A 20,322-nucleotide genomic window follows, 5' to 3' on the forward strand; every position below is an offset into this window, starting at 1 on the left:
GTACCTTCCCCTTGCCCCCCACCCCTGGACCCTCCCAGCAGGGCTGCATAAGACCACCCTCACAGACCAGGAACCTTGGGGTGGGGTCATGGGGCTTTCAAAAACATCCTGGGAGAACCGCCAGTTGCCAGGGAAGAGAAACCCTACAGTGACCTAGATAATGACAGGCTCCTGGTAATGTCAGGAACAGAAATATTATCATCTGAACACTAGTTAGAATTACTGAACATCATCACCTGGTCCAATACTCTCATTTTATGGATGTGAAAACTGAGGCCCTGCAAGGAAATCCCTTGCCAATGTTACACAAGAGCAAATGTCAAGCTTGAAAATAGAACCCAGGCCTTTTGATCTACCTTATTGCCAATCCTTGCTGACACCGAGAAAGACTTCAGGACTATCCATCCCTAAGAGCCATAATTAGACCTCTCCACAGGAAGCAGGGCCCCAGGCCAGACTCCTCCCCAGGTTTCCCCGGGGAAGCCTTCAGAATGGAGAAGGTCTGCGGAGCCCCAGATTGGAAGCACCCAGACAGCCACCTGCCAGCATTCCCAGTGATGCTCTTGGCCCTTGGAATTGAACATAAAAAGAGAAGTTCTTTGGAGGCTGTATTGGGTGAATCAACAAGATTTTGGACCTATATGTGGAAGTACATGCCTGGCTTCCCAGGTGGTGGTGGCCTTTTTTTTCCCCAGCACATCCATCTAGTAAGCTGCTGAGCACAGAAGGATCGGTGGTGGAGCCTCTCCTGGTCAGGGTGATCCGAACCCCAGTGGGTCTGGGTCTGATCTAAGAAGAGATCATGGGGTGACCAAAAAGAAGTAGGGAAGGGGAGAGTCTCGGGGAGGAGCAGACTCACAGGGGCAATGCTCGGGTCAAGACGAGGGCCAGTAGTGTTCATAGCGGGGCAGATGGGAAGACGTGAAGGTTGGGCCCTGTGCCCTACTCTCCTGGAGGGGATTGTGGATCGGACCTACTTGAGAGATAAGCAGAGGGGGTCAGCAGGCCCTCTGTCTGTCCCACTCCTCATCTGTGTGGTGGCAAACACTTCCGGACAGTAGACCGGTGGGAGCTACTGGATGGTAAGTATGGAATGGGCAGTCATGAGCTTCACGACTGCCCCACAGTTCCTATGGCGTCCGCCTACCCTGTGCTCTGATGGAGTAGAGGGGATGGGGCAGAACTGCTTCTGCAGCAGAGTGGAACAGAGGGGTGCGAGAATCAGTTATGGGGAGGAAATGGCCCCTCCTTTCCAGGTAGTCATGGAGAGGGCATCTTCAGTCTGTGGGTGATGTTTCCTACAGAGCTTGACAGGAAAAAAATGCCACTCAAAGGGGACTGTTTATAATGTGAGGACAGGGGTAGAAAACAGCAAGGTGGGGTAAATCACCTGGAGGCTAGCCACAGCAGGACACCACTGTATCCCTCTAGCCTTGAAGAGGCAGGGGATAGGTGAGTCTATACAGCCAGCAAGGGCCACCCACAGGAGCCATGGCCTTGAGTAGAAGAATGCAATGTTGTTAACCCTCAGCCCCGCAAAAAGGCAGCCTGGGGAATAGATACCCATCCTCCCTCTTTCTACTCCTGCCCCAGGATCTCCTGTTGGCACCTCCTATTGGGCAAACCCATCCGGAAACCTGAAAACCCGGGAGCCCAGCTGATAGAGCCCAGAAAGGGCAGCCTCCCGGGACACGAAGCAGGGTAGGGAAGGGTGGAGAGTGGAGTGCAGGGGTGAACAGAGACTACCCGGCTCATGAGGGTGGCAAATAATTGCCTTCTAAATGCGTAGGCAGATCCCTACCACCTGAAATGCTACCCTTTGGTCCTGAGCCTTCCCACACCACTCCAAGTACAGTCTGATGGAGGAGACACAGCCCCTGCCCTCGAGTCTCCAGGGCCAGAGTGGGGTGGAGATATGGGCAGCAGAGAACAAATCCAGAGGAACCTGGTGTCCAGGGGCCAGTCCTCCCAGCATAACCCACTTTCTGTCCCAATGCATTGCAGATCCCAGGGCTGCACCCACTGACGTTAAAATTCGAGTCCTGAACAGCACAGCCATCAGCCTTCAGTGGAACCGCGTCTACTCCGACACGGTCCAGGGCCAGCTCAGAGAGTACCGAGTGAGAAAGCCAGCTCCCAGCCCTGCCTAACCACCCAGCTCGCTAACACGGGCAAGGCGGTAGCAACCACAGGCCATGAGATGTTTGGAAGGGGCCCTAGGGGTAGCTGTTGAATCCAGAACTGATTCAAGAAGATGATGTCTAGGTTTAGCTGCTCAGAATTATACTAAAAAAATATACACACACTCACACATACCCAGATGTGTTCTGCAACAGATATGCTGAGAGATTCTGCTCAGCAGAAAGTCATGTGAAGGGTGGTGGGTTTGGGTGGACGTTGCAGAGCACACTATGCGTGTAATGCGTGTGTGAAAATACATGTGCATCTGCAGAAGCTCTGTTGAGGCACCGCTGAGCTACACTCCACCCATTCCTCATGGCCCCCGCTGGGCTGCTTGCCTCACCCAGTCTGATTTCATGAAGCCCCAACTAACAGGTGGAACCACTAAAAGGGTGCAGAGGCCTTCCCTGTTGTCACAGCCAACTCCGGGTTACCCAGCAGATGGATTGTCAAGGCCCTTGGCTTCTCCTGGTCTTCTTACCTGTGCACAGTTTCTACTCAGTCTGCCTTCCTCTGAAAGGCTGAGCCGAGGTGGGGGAAAGGCAGAGAAAACCCAGGGTATGCAAGGTTCTCCCTATGAGGAGCTCTATTTAAAAGTTGCCTGGGAAGTGAGGGAGGCTATTAGCCATGGGATAACACAGGTTCTGTGACCCCAGAGGTCACCGAGAGTTGGCTGATGGATAATTAGGGGCAGAATGGAAGGGGTCAGTCTCTTGGAAAATGAATTTGGTAAGTGGGGGAGGCATGCAAGAGGAAGTGTACACTTGAATGAGCTCTTCCCTAACACGGCTTGCACCCTTAACCTACTTGCCTGGAGATTTTTCTGGCTAAAAGGTCCCATTGGGTCCTCCTCTTAAGTCTGGACTTCCTCCTTACCTTGTCATTGGAGGCCTGGGTGATGCTGGTGGCAGCCTGACCTGGGGCCTCTTAACCACTGCTAATCAGACCTTGTGTCACAAACTCTCTCAACTGTACCTGTGACACTACCGCCTTCCATAGGCCAGCCACGCTCATCCAAGCTCTTGCCACCAGGCAGCCTGGCATCGCACTGACTTGGACATGTGTCTGTCCCATTCTAAAGGTCTTCAAACAATATTAAAAGAAACCATTTGACTTCAAAGGATTATATCAACCCTTTCTCATATTCAGACTTCTGGGGGTAACCCACTACTTTTCAACTGTCTGCTGCCAGTCTTAAACCATACTAATCTAACTCAAGGGGATGTGGTCTCTGAGCCCTGGACCCGTGCCTCATGTTTGTGGTTTTGGCACGGGCTCCCTGAGCTACCTGTTCCGCAGCATGGAAATAAGGTTCATGAAGGAGCAGCTCAGCTGTAAGTCGGGCCAACTTGCCTGTTCTCCAGAGAGGTGACATGGCTCAGAAAATGATTGAAGTCTAAAACCCTATTGCTTGTTGGACTTCAGTTCATACTCACTAGTGGCTGATGAACGGGGACTATAAGGCCACGCCCCCAGCCCTATGTGGGACCGATGCGTCCATTTGGGATTTGGAGCATGTGGCAAGCAAAGGGAAGACCGGTCACTACCACCACCACTAACAACTAACCTGGCTGTGCCTGAGCGTGCCCTCACCGGCCTGCCTCTGTCCCGAAGGCCTACTACTGGAGGGAGAGCAGTTTACTGAAGAGCCTGTGGGTGTCTCAGAAGAGACAGCAAGCCAGCTTCCCTGGTGACCGCCTCCGGGGCGTGGTGTCCCGCCTCTTTCCCTACAGTAACTACAAACTGGACATGGTTGTGGTCAATGGGAGAGGCGATGGGCCTCGCAGTGAAACCAAGGAGTTCACCACCCCAGAAGGAGGTAGGTGTGACCTGCAGCTCTTCCGGGGGCGGGCAGGACAAGGGTAGACATCCAGGTGGGCCTGGAGCAGCTCCAGTGTGGCTCCGCACAGACAGCACAAGTTGACCTCTGCATGACCTCGAGTTGATGACCTATGAGCTAAGCAGCTCCCACCATTCCCACAGAGCACTCCGTCACCTAGGTGGCCTGGCCTGACAGGAGACTGTACCTCAATAGAAGACCTGTGTGGTCTGATGGCATTATTCCAGATGGGCTTCGCAGACTGACCCCCAGGGCACAGCGGGAGCCTGGGCTGCCCGCCACCTCCTGAGGCTGAAGCACCTTGACCGCCTAAAGGAAACTGGTCTGTTTACCAGCAGCAAGGACCTACAGAGCTCTCTCACCAGTGCAGTCAAGAAGCTTTCGCTGAGATGGTCGGCCGTGGGTACAGGGGCGCTGCAGAGGGGCACCTGCCTTCTGCAGGTTCACAGTTGCCCTGGTCCTGGGAGGCAGACACCTGCAAAGTACCAGCTCATCTCTTATCAGCTTGGCACTTGCTTCGCCCACTTGTGTTTCTCCTCCCTCCCTTCTTAACTGTTATTTTCCCCATTTTTCTTCTTCCTCCTCTCTCCTCTCCTCTGTTCTTCCCTCCTGTTTTCTTTATTCCTGTCTTTCCCTCCCCTTTGTTTTGGTTTTCACCATCAGCCTCTCCCCACCGCCCTCACTGCTCATGCCCGGTGCACGTGCGTCATCTTGGCTTTCTTTCTGCTCCCCCTGAACCCAGCATCCTCAGCTTGGAGGCCTGGGCCTGCTGCCTGGACCTGGTGGTGAGAATCCTCGTCTGAGGATCTGGAGCTGCAGCCTCTGTAGGAAACAGTCGTTGGTTCCCTCCCTGGGACTGGCTCTGTTCCCCTTGAGGTGTCTTTGCAGGATCAGAGCTTAACATGTGCCGAATCCAGGGTAGTTGCTAAAGGAACACTTGATTTACTTCTTCCATTTAAACAGGCTGAGCCATGTTTATCCTTAACCAGGGGAAACACCATCCAAGATGGACGAATGAATGGGCTCTGGCTTAGCAGCAGTCCAGCGTGGGGGTTGCCCAAGGTCAATGCCTTCATACTTGTGCTTTGTTTTTTGTGTTTTCCTCATCCTGCCCACTCCCTCTCCCCGTCATCTCCCCACTCTCTCCTCCTTCCCCAAGTACCCAGTGCCCCCAGGCGTTTCCGAGTCCGGCAGCCCAACCTGGAGATAATCAACCTGGAATGGGACCATCCGGAACACCCCAATGGGATCCTGATTGGATATTCTCTCAGATACGTGGCCTGTACGTTCTGCCCTGCTTTCTCTTAGATAATCTGGGAAGCAGAAACCCCATTCTCACCACTTATCCTAAGGAACCAAGGTAGAAAGCCTGTGGTGCAGAGGGCATTGTGGAGGGATGGAGGGGCCAGGATTAGGGGGTACACATGAGACCCAGTCCTTGCTTTCCTGACAGCTCCTCCTGCAGGGAGCTTCTGGTGAGACAAAGGGAATTTCTGGCCCAAAGAGGGAGTTAGCACCCGCGCTCAGGGTTCTTATAGTCTCCAACACCTACCGGTCTAGGAGAGAGAGTTCCTTACCTGATGGAACATTCATTGGATGAGGTAGACAGCACCTGCACAGGAATCCACACAACACTTGGGGACACCTTAACAAGGCGTCATTTATGGTAAGGCAGCTCGCTGTATGTAGAGCTGCCGAGAACTTGGAGTGACCCACGGGAGCCTGGGTCAGGAAGACCTCACCTGAGGAGTTCTGCTTTGTCGGGACAGGAATGTCATCACATTAGAGAAATGTTACGCCTTCTAAAGTAGGTGGTGATGTACCTCACTGGGAAGCTCAAAGGGCCTGGTGTTAGTGTTAACGATTTTAATACCAACTGTGTGCTTGTGTGCTATTCCAGATTGGTTTCTGGAGCTGACCTTCCCCCTTTGAAGTACACTGAATAGGCCTTTTACAAAGGAGACATTAGCCATCAAACACTAGTGGGTTTGCCCTAGTTCTGTTTGAAAGGAAGAAAGGAACTCAAAAGTTTTGTCCTTATTGAAAAGGCTTAGGGATTATAAACTGAGTCTTTCCAAATTAGCCTCATAACGTTGCAGCGAGCTAGAGATCACAAAACCAGTGAAAAAGCATGAACCCTGGTGTAGCATCAGAGAGCCTGAAAGTTCTTGCCCCTCACTCCATCTTTAAGCCAAGTCTCCCATCCCCCAAGTCTTCAAGCACACGGGACAGGTTCTGCTGCATCCCTTTTCAGCAGAGTCAGGAAGGCGTCCCCGCTCCAGCTGCAGATTCTATAACCCACCATGGTCAACGTTGCTAACATTCATTTCCACTTACCTATCTCTCCCCAGTTAATGGAACCAAAGTAGGAAAGCAGATGGTGGAGAACTTCTCTCCCAATCAGACCAAGTTCACGGTGCAAAGAGCAGACCCCGTGTCGCGCTACCGCTTCACCCTGAGTGCCAGGACGCAGGTGGGCGCTGGCGAAGCTGTCACGGAGGAGTCGCCAGCACCCCCGAATGAAGGTAGGTGCATTGCAGCAGCCTCAGGGGTGACAGGTCCCCGCTAATTCAGATGTCCAGGGAAACACTGACCTGGCCTCTGGCTGCCCAGCCTGCTGGCATGGAGAGGAAATGGGGCTCCTCCCGCCCTCCAAGCAGAGACCCCCTTCTTGCATGCTGACAGGTAGGTGCTGGCCATGAATCAGGAAAACTCAGGTCTCCTTAGACGGTTGCCATCAGACCTGGGTCTGACTTGGACTTGACTTGCTCAGCTACTTAACATCTGTCATCTTTCCTTCTGGTGGGGGATAAGGAAGAGAGCGTGAGTCCAGAGCGGTGATGAGAAGATGGGGAAAAGTGTGTTATAAGTAAATATGCTAATGAACTCCAAAGAATAGTGAAAGTGCTCACCGACTGAGGGAGGCAGGAATATTGAAAGTGCCCCATGCGGGCTCTGGGGACATCCCTTCTTTTTCCAAGGGCACATGGGGCCAAAGAGGGTGGGGAAACAGCCTTAATTGAAGCTACTTGCCCGGATCATGAATTGATGTAGTCCCTCCTTGCAGCCTGAATTAGATGAGTTGTCAGGTTGTGGAGAGGAAGGGGAGTTGGGAAACCGCCATTTGCCAAACCAGCTTCACAAAGAGCAAATGGATTCGTTTTCCGGGTCCTGGCGTCTTCCAGCAGCGTAGCCCTCCCCACAGCAGCTGCACCTTCATGAGAACGCCACTAGAGGGGGCTCTGGGCCCACCTGCATGCCGGCTTCCAGAAACCTCAGGGGCTCAAGACTATAGAAGCCTTGGTATGGACAGCTCCCCTATGAAAGAGGAGAGACCCTGCTGCCTCTCCAGAGGTACAGTGGTCTATTCAACAGCCATTTCTTGAGTACCCACAATGTGAGGTGCCAGACACTTCCAAAAACCAAGGGATACATAGGTAACAAGCTCACACAGTCCAGAAAGGGAGACGTCCACAAGAATATCTAATTGCAATTTAAGTAAAGGAAGAATGTTTAGCTGAGGAAGGTGCAGTGGTTGTGCAGAGGAGGGGACTGATTCTGCGAGGGAAGTCCTCAAAGTAAAGGTGATGTAAGGAGGGACCCTTTACGACACAGGTTTACTGTGTCGAGTGCTTTCCCCAGAAGGCTGAGGTCAGTGGCCTGAGCCTGCCCTGGATCAGACCTCCTGAGCACCCTTACCCCAACGCAGGCAGCATCAGTGCTCCCTGCCGGGCCCTGCTGCCTCTGCTGCCTTACCCCCAAGCTCCCAGTTCAGCTTCATAAGCAGCCCTGCATCCCTCTCCAGCCCCTACCTCCTTAGCCAGCAGGCCAGCACTGAGGCAAGGGGTGCTGGCAGAAACAGAAGTACAAGAGGGGCCTGGCAGAAACTGGAGAAAGGCTGACAGTCCTTTCTGCAGCCCTCTCTGGTCCTGCGAATCACACAATAAGCTCTCCCCCTAGTTTGCCCATCCAACCCTAGTTTATTAGGGTTGGGGGACTTTGGGTACTTGCCTGACATATGCCTATTATCAAGGGCCTCCTAGACTGGGGATGGTGCACTTTCTTGATTTCTTATCTGTATAAGGATATATAAAGAGAACCTCTTTTCCCACCCCAGTATAGAACATCAGATAAACAAAGCCCCATTGTCCAGCCCCAGTGACCACCACAGGGGAAGTTCTGTAGCCCTAGGCCACAAGAGCACAGAGACTTGCTTCTCAGCTTAGGGATTTGCAGCAAATTCAGGAATTCCTTTAGGGCTCAGGCCACAGTTGGGTTTCTTATTTCATAAAATACAACTGGTGGGAAAGAACTGGGGCAGCAGAACAGGACAAAGGCTCAGGGCTCCAGTCTGTCACAGCCCCCAGGTCTTCCAAGGCTGGCAGCGCGTGGGCAGGGTTTAGCCAAATACGTTCTCATCTCTCATCCACCGCAACGCTATCCAACATCTTCCCCCAAAGATACAGGAACCATTCTTTTGACAGGTTGGTCACCTCCCACACCACCTACACCTTATGCCCTCAATTCCTGGCATCACGGAGGGCCACCCAGCCTGCTTCATAAAGGTCAGCCCAGCCAGGAGGAAAGACCTAGGAACAGCACGCTAGGTGGTCTGTCTGCTGCCACCTCTTGGACGATAGGCCTTCAGTAGAGGTAGAATCAGGGTGTTTGAAAGGCCTCCAAGACCCAAGTGGCAAGTTTTCTGTCGGAACAAATCAAACCCCAGTGGAGTTGAACATGAATCCCAAACACCAGCTGGCATCCTCAGGGCTGTGGCCTGCACCTGGCCATACCGTCTGGGTCAGGTTTGAGCCAGAACCTTCTCTGCTTACTTGCCCTGTGGTTTCACCTGTGTTCTGTTTTCTCTTCCCTCTCTCACCCTTTCTCCCTCTCTCTGGCCATCTTGGGTGCTGTGTTCTGAAGCCACTCCAACCGCAGGTACCGTACCAGCAGCAGAGGTAACGGGCATGGCATGGGATGATGCAGGTGGAGCCCAGCCAAAGCCAAGGAGGAGGGACAGGCTCGGGATGAAAGCATGCTCCAGACTCCCCTTTCAGTGGTTGGGAACCCAGACTGTCAAGGAGGATGTGTGCAGAGGATGGGGCCAGAATCACAGTCTCCTCCCTCCACTTATTATTTGCCGCCAGCTGAGAAGGAGGATGGCTTTGAAGGGTCCCCACACACATGGGCTCCAAGCCTGGTCTCTGGAGCTGCAACTTTTTCTGAAGCTGAGTGATTACTTCCTTGAACCACCTTAGAGCACAGAGACAGGGTGCAGAGCCTTTGGGTGACCAGCTGGGCCCCGAGAAAGAATGCTGGACCACGACGGGCACAGCTGGCTCCTGTCTCCTGGTCAGGCTGCCATCCCCTGAAAGGGCGACCTGTGGGTGAGCACGCTCTGCATGCTGGCCTTGCATGCTGCATGGGGCCCGGCACCAGCTCTGCCGTCCACCATGTGTTCTGGTCAGTGAGAACGCGTGAGCATGTCCTTGGGTAGGGTCAGGTGTTCCAGGACCTGGAGTCTCGGTGGGTGCCATGGGCTGACTGTCCCTTCACCCTTTAGAGACCCAGATTCTCAGTCTTGAGCGTTAAAAACAGTTTCCACTCTCGGGGCCTGGCGGGGGCTGATACACAGAAGTGAAGAGTTGGGCAGGCAGGGCTCAGCTTAGAAGACAAGCTGCTAACCAAGTTCCTCCTCTCGAGTCCTCATTTGTGCACTGGAGGAACATCAAAGGGCACTTGACCACAGAAGGCCTGTCCTCAAGCCAGAGAAACTAGGCAGGGGTCCCCGGGGTTCCTTTCCTTTCCTTGACAGAGCAAAGGTTATGGGGACAGGGTCCCCAGAGCCTTCTTAGGCTCTAGGCAGTGGGGGAGAACCGAGAACTAGGAGAGGAATCTGAGGGTTGGCTTATGAAGAGGATGCCACCTTGCCTGATATGATTTCTGGCCCACCTTCACTCATTTACCCCCTACCCCATTTTAGGTTGATTACATTTCTGTTGCACACTCTGCTTCCATCAGCTTGTATTTGTTTTGTCAGCCAAATCCGTGGATGGTATGCTGCCATTCTCCTCCTCTGCCCTAGCTGTCTCCACCCCCCGCCCCCCAGTAACCCAAGCTGGTGGGACCCAGTACCTCCCCGCAGGACCCAAACACCTCAGCTGAGGTAGATGAGATAGATGTCCTGGGCCCGGGGACTGGGAAGACAGCCATCCTTGCACTCTGGGAGTTATTGCCCTGACTCCCTGATTCAAGTTTGAAGAGGGGTCTTCTGGGACTGGTACAGAAGGTGCTAATAGTAGCCTGAGCAGGCTTAGTGAAGATAGATGGGGAGAAGACACAAGGAGGGCACAAGCAGAATCAGCTAGAAACTCACTGGCCAAGCAGCTCCCAGGCTGCCTTGCTCAGTGGGCATCCCTGCCAGTCTATGCCGCCCCTCTCTTGAGTGGCAGTTGCCAGGGAGATGCGTGTAATTCGAAACACCCCACTTCGTACTTCCTGTCTAGAAAAGATCCAAGCTCATCAGAGTATGCAGAGTGAGTGCAGGGGCTCTGTCCCTCAGTCACATGTGTTGCCTAGGCTCCAGCTTCCACGGGATGTGGTGGTAGAGTCACACGGCACTTCTTCGTCATGAGATGTGCTGAGAACATCAGCTGTTCTCGGATTTAAATGCCTGAGAGCCTCCTGTACAACCTGCAGGTGGCGGGCGATGGAGCCCAGGTTCTCCGTGTGTGCTGTGGGCCTGGCATCTGGCCCACTACTTCCTTCCCTCTCATCCTCCCCAAACCTGGATGTTTCTTCCCCAAACCGATCTGTTTGTATGTCACCTGGTGAAAATGATCCCTGTTGTGCACCCATACGTGCTGTCTCTTAGGACTGCTGCCCATCTGCCCTGGCCATCTGTGATTTGGCCAGGGTGGTCCGTGCACCATGTGGGCGTTTTTGGACTGAACCTTCCACCTGGAAATGTCTGGAAACTGCTGTCCTCATCTTTGACTCAGCTCAGATCTGTGAGTGTTCGGTAGGCAGCTCCGTGGCAGGTTCTGGGCTCAGAAAGATGACTAAGATGCGTGTGTGTCTGCTCTTCGCAGTTTTCTCCATCTCTTCTGTGGTGTTCCTGAAACTGGTGGAAAACCATTGGCCTGGCCAGGGTGCCCTCCAGTGTGTGTTAGGCTGCTCATTAGGTAGTCGCTTCCTGCAGTGGCTCTCCGGCCCTTTGGTTCCTGCTGTGGCTGGGGGTGATATCCTAGCACAGCCTGCCCAGCCTGGGGGCCACTCTGTCTATAGGCCCTACTTACACCCCAACCCTGCCCCAGGGCATGAAATCACCTGAACCCCCTTCAACCTGAGCACTGGGCACTTTCCCCTCCTCCCTATACGCACCTCTAACAAGACACTCATCTGACTGACCCTTGTGTGCCTTCCCTTGGAGCCTCTGCGCCCCCTGTGTCTCCGGCCCTGTACAGCCATGGGACATGAGACACAGTTACTGAGTGTTCAGAGAGGATGATGATTTGCCAGCTGGGACCTCCGCCAGCTAAGGCTGCATCTTCCAAGGTGACTCCAGTGATGCCTGGGAAGCAAGCAGTTTCTTTGCTGTCACTTCCCTCTTAGTCCCTTCCCACTAATACCCTAACACTGTTGGACCCAAGCACCTGGGAAAAGCACCTAGGTCGCCAGCATCAGAGAGAATCGCTTCCTTCCAGTCTCGCGGCAGAAGGGACCATCAGAGGGAGGGGACAAGACTGTGTGGAAGCATCTTCAAGTTATTTGTCCTTCTTGTCTGACCAGCAGGCCCGGGAAGAACTTGCTCTAACCCAGCATCTCGGTGTCAAAGGCTGCTGCTCGCTGGGACACGCAGAGACACAGTGCAAGCCTGCCTATGAGTGTGTGCATGTGTGTCTCTGCTTGTACAAGAACCAAAGGGCACGTGAGAATGGATAGCTTTGGGGAAAGTTGACATTGACTCAGGGGGCTTGGGAAATGTAACCTCACTAGTATGTGTAGGAAGGGAAGCCCAGGTCTGCGCTACTCAGAGTGAGATGATTTAAGTTAAAAGAGAGGGTTTTTAAAGTTTTTTTTATGACACCTTTTAAATAATTATAGCAAAGGGAGACCCTGTGAACACTGCATTTGTCAGACATAATTAGAAAATTCTTTATTGATAAGGAAACAAATTCGAGCAGTCTTGGCCCAGCTGGACAAAATAGCCTCTCAAGGTTCCTTCCAGCAGCACAGAAGAGTTGTGTGTCCATGGAACGGGTGGGTCCATGGCCACAGGAGCTGCCGGGGTCATGGCCTGGGAAGAGAGCTGACCTTTGTCTGGTGGGTCTCTCAAGGTTTTCCATGTGTGTGTCTGTCTGTGTGTCTTAGTAGGTGGGATAGATGAATTCCCTATGCTGAGCTTTTGTAGCCCTGAGCCTTCCAGCCCTGGGGCCACCTTGGACTGAACACATCTGTGAAATAATGACTATGAGAGTGAGATTGTCCCTACCACATATACCCCCACATCTTCCTGATGTCTGTGAGTTGACTGGGGCTTGGGGAATGTAGTGCTGTCTGCTTTGACCTCGCCCAGGAATCTCTGGAATGTGTGGGGCAGAGTCAGCTGCCCTGTATGACTTCTGTGGTCAGCACCCTCAGGGCCCAATAATGCCTCTGATCTTACAAATAGAGAAGCAGCAGGGATCCCAGGAACAGTCCCTCCTCTGTGGGGGACTTGTAATATTGGAGGCAGGGGAGAATGAAAGGGTTTTTGTTGGTCTGGCGCTTATTGAGAAGGCTTAGGATCTCTTCATTCTCCCCTTAGAAAAGCTCTCTGGCAATTTTCTCTCTGGCTCCCTCCCTGCCCTGGCCTCCTTCTGGTGGGTGGGGATATTTTTTTCCTGAACTTCTGGAGATTTGAGATAAGGTAGGACATCGCTATTCCTTGGAGTTAGAGTTATCTACTTAATACCTTAACATCCCTACCTACTGCCCCATTAGCATTAACACTAGCAAGTAGAAGGTGATCAGATCACAGGAGATATAGCGCAAGGAGGAGAGGCAGCTCTGTCTCTCTGATTTGCCCTATCATTCTTCTATACCCTCAAGCTTTAGGAGCATTGGAACTAAAGAGTAATAGGGCATCCCTTTGTTGGCTTCCATGACCCTTCATAGAAGGAAAGAGAGCTTATGGAAACATCATCACACACATAGACTTAGCCCTAAGGGCTGACCTACGTGGAAGGCTAGCTTTGGATGAAAGATGATGTGAGAGTTAGCACAGATTTGAACCCCTCTGAAGATTTATGCAAACAAAAGAAGCCCAGCATGTACTTCACTCTGGTCCTGGGGTTCCTACGTCTGCTGTGGGCTGGGTAGAGGTATAGGCCACGCTGTGATTCCATTAGTGCCTAAGGAGAAGGACTTGGGGTGCCTGGACCCCAAATGTCCTACAGAGAAAGACAGTTACTGCAATCCAGGGTGGATTGGGGGCAATTGCAGGAAGGACCATCACTGAGCTGAAAAGAAAGGAGAAGAGGCAGAGGAGTGAACAAGAGCTGAGAGGCGGGGGACGGGGACGTGGTCAGCAGTGGCGGTGGGACAGGAAAATCATGTTGCAGGCTCCCCAACAAAGATTGCTCTCTTTCTGTCCTTGGGTTTGGGCAGCGTTAGAACTCAAGCGGACATGAGAAAGGGTAATTGGAGGGTGAATGGTTGGGAATGGCAGACTTCCCGTAAGATGGGACACAGCCGCCTGTCCACCTCCCAGGTGGGGCTCCAGGGCTGGACCCAAGTGGCGCTGCTTGACTTGTGTCTGGGTGGCACTTGGCCCGGGACCCCATGTCGTCATCCCTGGGGTCCAAGCAGTTCGGTTCATGTCGCTTCCCATTCTCATCCTTGCCCTTCCTTGGCTGGGTGCATGCTGGATGCTTTGAGCCACACAGACCATGAGAAGAAAATGAAACACACACAGGGCTTCATTCTCTTCCTGTCCCATGGTTGTGTCCTTTCACTGTGATCCGTCCAAGCCAGTCCATCATGCTTGGGGAGGCTGCTGATTACTAAGCTCCATCTTGTCACCAGGCTGCCTGTCTTGCACGCGGGGCCGGGTGTCCAGGCTGGGGACAGCCAAACCAACCAGACTCGGCTGTTTTACATTTCCCTCTCAGCTCCTCCCACGTTGCCCCCGACTACGGTGGGTGCGACGGGCACTGTGAGCAGCACTGATGCTACTGCCCCTGCTGCCACCACTGAAGCCACAACAGCCCCCATCATCCCAACTGTCGCACCTACCACCATCGCCACCACCACCGTCGCCACAACTACTAGAACCACTGTCGCCACCACCACCACCGTGGAGAGTCCTCCCACCACCGGGACTAAGACACACGAATCTGGTACTGCCCACTGTCCATGCTCCCCGTCCCTCCACCAGCAGGCTTCCCCAGACAGGAGGGGCCTGGGATGGTGGTGATCACCACCTCCCTGTGTTTCTACTTTGGAAACACACAGGACTGGATTCTCAGTCTGGTAGCCTAGCGGCACAGAGTACCCCCAACCTCACTCCTTGGATGGTTCTCCGCTACGCCATCCAGCTTGTCCTAGCCTTAGATTCCTGTCCTTTATCAGAGGGCCACGCTCCTCAGGCAGGACCCCCCGCATGGTAGGGCTACCTCCAGCTCCCCAAGCTGTCAGCTCGGGATTGAGCATCCTGGAGGGGGATAGTGTGGGGAAGGCAAGGGGCCCGATGCCAGACAACTGTCGTGAGAAGGCTCCCTGCCCCAGCCTTGTCGCATCCAGCGTTGCAACACACGGGGCTGAGGCATGCAGTGTGGCTGGCCACGCCAAGCAGCTCTGTTCCCAGAACCCTGCTCCTCGCCCTCCCCCTGCAAGTCACACTTAAACAGACTTTCAAAAAGTCAGTTTCCAGGAAACAGTATTTCCAGAGTCCCATAATGGCCGAAAGTGCCCTGTTCTTCCCAGTCACACTCCCCACGCCCTCAGATGCACACATGGAGGGAAAATCGCAGCCTTTCTAGAGGCCCCTGGTAAGAATCAATCCCAGAGCTGGCCTGCTGAGCCTGGACATACGCTGTTCCTACACACAGCCAGACCAGGCAGCTCTGTTTTTCCAGCATTAGGAGACCCCTTGGGAAGACAGCAATATTTCTAAGAGCCGAGCATCAAACACGCTTATTACCATGGAGGGGAGGACCTCCAGCTTGTGGAGCCCACAGGCCAGCTGTAAAGTCAGCATGATGCCCGAGGGCTGGCAGGGAGCACCCAGAACCCTCTTCCAGCAGCTCTAGAATTATCGGCCCCTTCACCTTCCTAGGCCTCACTGTCTCCTACCCTGCCCACTTCTCTCAGCACCTGAAGGAGGATGGAGGCCTGATCCACCTGTGTTTCCTTTAATTCAGTTACATGGTGTGATGTGAGCTATAAGGGGAGACAAGGGGTACGTAGCTGACCTTATGCTCCTTAGACCTTGAAAACACTGATTTGCTTTAAAGGTGCGATAGCTAGAACTTAAACAGCATATACATTAGGGAAAAGTTGGCTGAGAAGAAACCCCGCCCGCATTCGGTGATGGGTATTCTTTGGGACCGCACAGTAAGACATCTTTTGCATTAAAGCGGGCTTCGTGTCCCCACTTGAAAGCTTTGCGTTTACGGAAAAGATGCACAAACACTGAAGAAGGGGAGTGGACTTTGCTCCCCAGCAGTGACTTGCCCTCTGGAAGGATTGGCCTTGCTGCCACGTGGGCTAGTAGCCCCATGGACTAACACTCCCAACTTCTAACTGCCTGGGACACTGCGGAGGGCCTGGCCATGCCTCTGATCTTATCTTTAAAGCTTGGGGACACCCCTCAAACATCCTCACTTCCCTTAATGCAGCAGAATGGCTCTGATGTTCAGGACTTTTTAAATGAATTTTCATCTTTATCATGTCTTTCATCTTAGAACAATATGTTTCCTGTTTCCTTTTTTTTTTTTTTGAGGTAAAATGGGACCTTTTATTTGTCTTGTTTTTTTCAGATTTCAAGGGAGTCTCCCTAATTCTCCCATTCTAGGAGTCAGCAGGACAATCCTCACCCCACTTCACTTACGCTTTTTGTTGTGATAGCACTCGATAGCTCTCCTCCTCGGTCCTTCTCTTGGAACTTTTAAGTGCTTCAGTGGTCGTCATCTTGGTCTCTCTATATGGCAATGCCTTCCTCCAACTCCCACCTTTAAATCCTTTTGGTTTCCCATCACTTGACCTTTTATGATGGTACCCCAATCTCATTGACCTTTAAGACAGTGAAATTTGGGTCAATATTGTATTGGTCGCCACATTGCTTACACCCAAATTCTCTGGCTATTTCCAGGGCCCAGAGCTGAAGAGGAGGAAACTCAAGTCCCCTAATCATGACTAATCATAATTCATTCCCACTAGCAAGAGCCATGAGAGTCCACAGAGCTGGCAGTGGGGTGGTCAAAAGCAGCCAGTACAATGGAAACATCTGGCAGATAAAGTGAAGCCCACTTTCTGCCCTCCCCCATGGAGGAATGCCCTATGGTGCCATCAATGGGATCTCTTTCTTGGTGTCTTACCTAACAGAAGTCATACTCACCTGGGGCAACTGGAAACTGACGAGGTTGTAGTAGAGAAGGCAATCCTTTGAAGTGAGGACCAGATCTTTAATCACTTCCCCAGCCCTGCGGACTCAGTCACATGTCAAACAGATAATGAATACTTGCATCCCCAGTATACTCCCATTTATTTTTGACAAGTGAGTTGGTGACAGTGCCCCCTTGCATGCTAATAAAATATACAGAAGCCACACTTGTAAAGTCTTTGAAATACAAGGCCTCATGCTAGTACTCCGCTATGAAATCTTTGCTGGAAAATGGGGTATCAGACTGCTGGGACTCCTGAAAAAGGATTACGTTTGAAGATTGGCGTCATTCTTCTGTCCACAGGCTATGGTTTCAGACAGCATGGTAGCTTTGATTAAGTAGCTCTCAGATCATAGAAACTAGATGATTAGTGTCTTCTGTGTTGCGCGGAGATCAAGCCTCCAACAGTATAGTGCTAAGAAGCCAACAAAACAAGATTCTTCTGGTGTCTAGAAGGAGTTATCTTGGTCCCACTCAGCCCAGGAGAGGGAGAGGAAGAGTTCATCCTGTCTCTCCTTGGGATCCTGGGGCTCTAGGCCTCAAGTCCCCTTAGACAACCTGAGGCCATTTTCCACATAACCCAGGACTTTAGTGACCAAGAATGACCCCAGGGGCTCCTCAGGCCAGAGTCACCTGTCTGGTTACCATTCTCCCCCAGTTTCAGGAGCCTGTAAAGGCTTTCCCATGTTTGGTGCTGTCCTTCCTGCAAATCTCATCATGACTTTCAAATGGCTTTGAAAGATACCCTCTGTCCTTCCTGCAGGACATCTGTAGTTGGAGAGAAAGAGGCACACCCCTCCCCCTCTGCACTTGAACCCACGGGGCTTTTGCCTGGCCCTTTTCACAGCACCGTCACATCCATGATGGATCTAAAACAGGAGTGAGCCTAGGTTAGAGCCTCCAATGGTATGGCTCAAAACTCACTCTTTCATTCCCACCCTACCTGTGTGGACAGTTTCCTGCCCTCCCTTACGTATGGGTCCTCGGGACTGCACCTGCTCGTACCTGGATGGGGACCTCTAGCCTGGCCACCAAGGCTGCAGCTTGGATTCTGTCGGGCCCTGTGCACAGCCACTTCTGACTCTACCCTTTCCTGGCCGCCCATGTGTGTTTGTCTGTCTGTCTGTCTCCAGTGCTGCCTCCCTCCTCACCACTAACTCCTCTTCTAACCTGCCCACCAGCCCCCGACGAGCAGTCCATATGGAATGTCACGGTGCTCCCCAACAGTAAATGGGCCAACGTCACCTGGAAGCACAATTTCGGGCCCGGAACTGACTTTGTGGTTGAGTACATTGACAGTAAGCATTGCTGTGCGGGGTGGTGGTGGCGGCAGCGGCGGCGGGTAGCGTGGATGCCATTAAAGAGATCCTGTGAGCTTCCCCAGGCTCAGAGAGGCCTTTTAGCCTGGCTTAATTACGACTTAATGAAATCAATATGCGCTCAGATGGCAGTGAGGAGCAGGAAAAGGCTCAAGGAGAAGGAAGGGGCTTCTGCAGCCGTTAGTGAGGTCCAGGGTTGTATGTGCTGGGAGGGCCTGGGTAAGGGGGCCCTCCGCCTACTTCCTGCCCAGGATGAGGGTTCCGAATAGCCCCCAGGTGAGACAGATCTCACCTCTGCGTGGATCTCCTTAACCCAGAATCCATGTTTTCTGATGTCTCCACTAGACAGGTGGGACCGGTTAAGACTTGGGGTACAGCTGGTCTTTTGCTCACGAGGCACACCAGTGGCCACAGACAGAGACACAGACCAGAGTCATTTGTCTCAGAGAGCTGGTGGCTTGAACTGGGCTGTTCACACTTTGCTGGATCTTGAGACCACAGGTACAGATCTGTTAAGCTGTAGAGTATGGTCAGGATATCTGCCTCCTCTCAGTGAAGGCCTCTGTTCCTGAGGGGTCAGGCCCAGCATGTAGGCGTCTTTGGCATGTGCTGTAAGAAAGTAAGCCAACTAACCCGGCTGGGCTGGCCACCCAAAGATCTCCAAGGAAAGAACAAAGACACTCCTTTAGTTCTCTGTGGTCGGAGGGGATTCACGTCCACGGAATCCGGAATCCCGAGTTTGGTCTGTACACTTTCGGCTTCCCACCACCACCGCTCACCCTACACCTGCAGACACTCAGGCACTCACTTCTTCTGATATGCGAATTTTCCACACAGTGAGAGATGAGAAGCAGGGTTCCATCTCACCTCCAGTTATCATGAGGGATGCTAACTGGCCCTCAGACCCTCTTCAGCATAACAGCATTTAGCTGACACCCTGAGAGTTTAAGGAAGTAGGTCATAATATGTTTCTTGCTAAGACTGTGGCAAGGAGAGGAAACGGTGTCCTCAGCTGAAGGGCCATCATGTAAGAGTCAGATTACGTGGAAGGGCCGGTGATGGAGCTGTCTGGTGACCCCCTGCTCTGTGTGATGGCCTGGCCCCTTTCCCCATGCTTTGACCTTTGACAGATGGCAGGAACCTAAGCATTGCCTTTGCAGTTCCTTGTGCCTGGCCCTAGGCTGACTAAGGTTTCTGTTCCCCAGGCAACCATACGAAAAAAACTGTCCCTGTTAAGGCTCAGGCCCAGCCTATACAGCTGACAGACCTCTATCCCGGGATGACATACACGTTGCGAGTTTATTCCCGGGACAACGAGGGCATCAGCAGTACCATCATCACCTTTATGACCAGTACAGGTGAGAGGGGATCTGGCCTGGCCATCCCCTGCAAGCATGGGGCATTTCATTCTCATTCTCAGCTTCCTGCTTGTCTCTTCTCGGAAAGAAGACCCCTCCCCACCCATTCCCCACCTTGCATGGTATGTCTCAGCTTTTATATTTGCGGCTCCCAGGAAGACCAGAGGAGCCAGAAATGCATGCACAGTGGAGAGAAAACCTCACTCTGACCCTGTGGGAGCAAATGGAGAGTCAGAAGGAAACAGGGATTTTAGGAGGATGAGGAGACCGCCCAGCCCCACGCTGTGCTTGAAACAGAAGGGCTTGGTGTATGTGCACGCTTGGCCTCTGCTGGTGAGTCTGGGGGCCGCTGGAGTTGCATATAGCCTGCCCCATGGGCACTGGGGCCCTTGCTTCCTGCCCGAGGGATCAGGGGATAGGGTCATCCAAGCAAGGGCCTTGATCCAGAAATCTCCCCAGGAACCAAACAAAGGATCAGGATGTATGTCACTGTCTTGCCACTGTCACATGTTAAAAAATTTCAAAGTGTGTTACACAAGTTGTTTGGGATTTGTTTTGATCTAAATTTTGTCCTAAGTTTGCCGTGGTTTAAAAGCCATTGATCTTTGTCTTGCTGGGGGACAGGAGGAAGCTCTTCAGTATTAGAATAGTTCTGGCTCTAAAGGGGCTCCAGCTATAGATGGAGAAATATCTTCATTGTGCCAGAAGAACAGGCCGTCAGTAAAGGTGTAAAGTTCAAAAACCTCTGGTAGGCAGGGTAGTTGGCAGCCTGCAGACATGAGAGCACTTGCTTGTCTGTGTATATCTTTAAGATCAGACAGGCAGGTGGTATGCTAAGCCCTGGGGGTAAGGGTGGGCTTGGGGGAAGTGGGGGAAAGAGACAGAGAGAAAAGGACCAGTCCCTGTCCCCAGGGATGTCCTAATCAGATGCAGATTAGTAGACACACACACACACACACACACACACACACACACAC

General features: G+C 52.6%; 1 protein-coding gene across 1 annotated transcript in view; it reads left to right on the forward strand.

Moving 5' to 3' along the window:
• Window positions 1-20,322, forward strand: part of NFASC (neurofascin) — a 193,115-nt gene that overhangs the window by 154,171 nt on the left and 18,622 nt on the right. The window contains exons 22-27 of the mRNA XM_019649618.1: window positions 5,181-5,303; window positions 6,373-6,546; window positions 8,945-8,959; window positions 14,176-14,403; window positions 17,850-17,966; window positions 19,193-19,345. Of these exons, the coding sequence (XP_019505163.1) occupies window positions 5,181-5,303; window positions 6,373-6,546; window positions 8,945-8,959; window positions 14,176-14,403; window positions 17,850-17,966; window positions 19,193-19,345 (810 nt within the window). The remainder of the gene's footprint in view (window positions 1-5,180; window positions 5,304-6,372; window positions 6,547-8,944; window positions 8,960-14,175; window positions 14,404-17,849; window positions 17,967-19,192; window positions 19,346-20,322) is intronic.

This window comes from Hipposideros armiger, unplaced genomic scaffold, assembly GCF_001890085.2.
Source record: "Hipposideros armiger isolate ML-2016 unplaced genomic scaffold, ASM189008v1 scaffold_134, whole genome shotgun sequence".
Classification (NCBI taxonomy): Eukaryota; Metazoa; Chordata; class Mammalia; order Chiroptera; family Hipposideridae; genus Hipposideros; species Hipposideros armiger.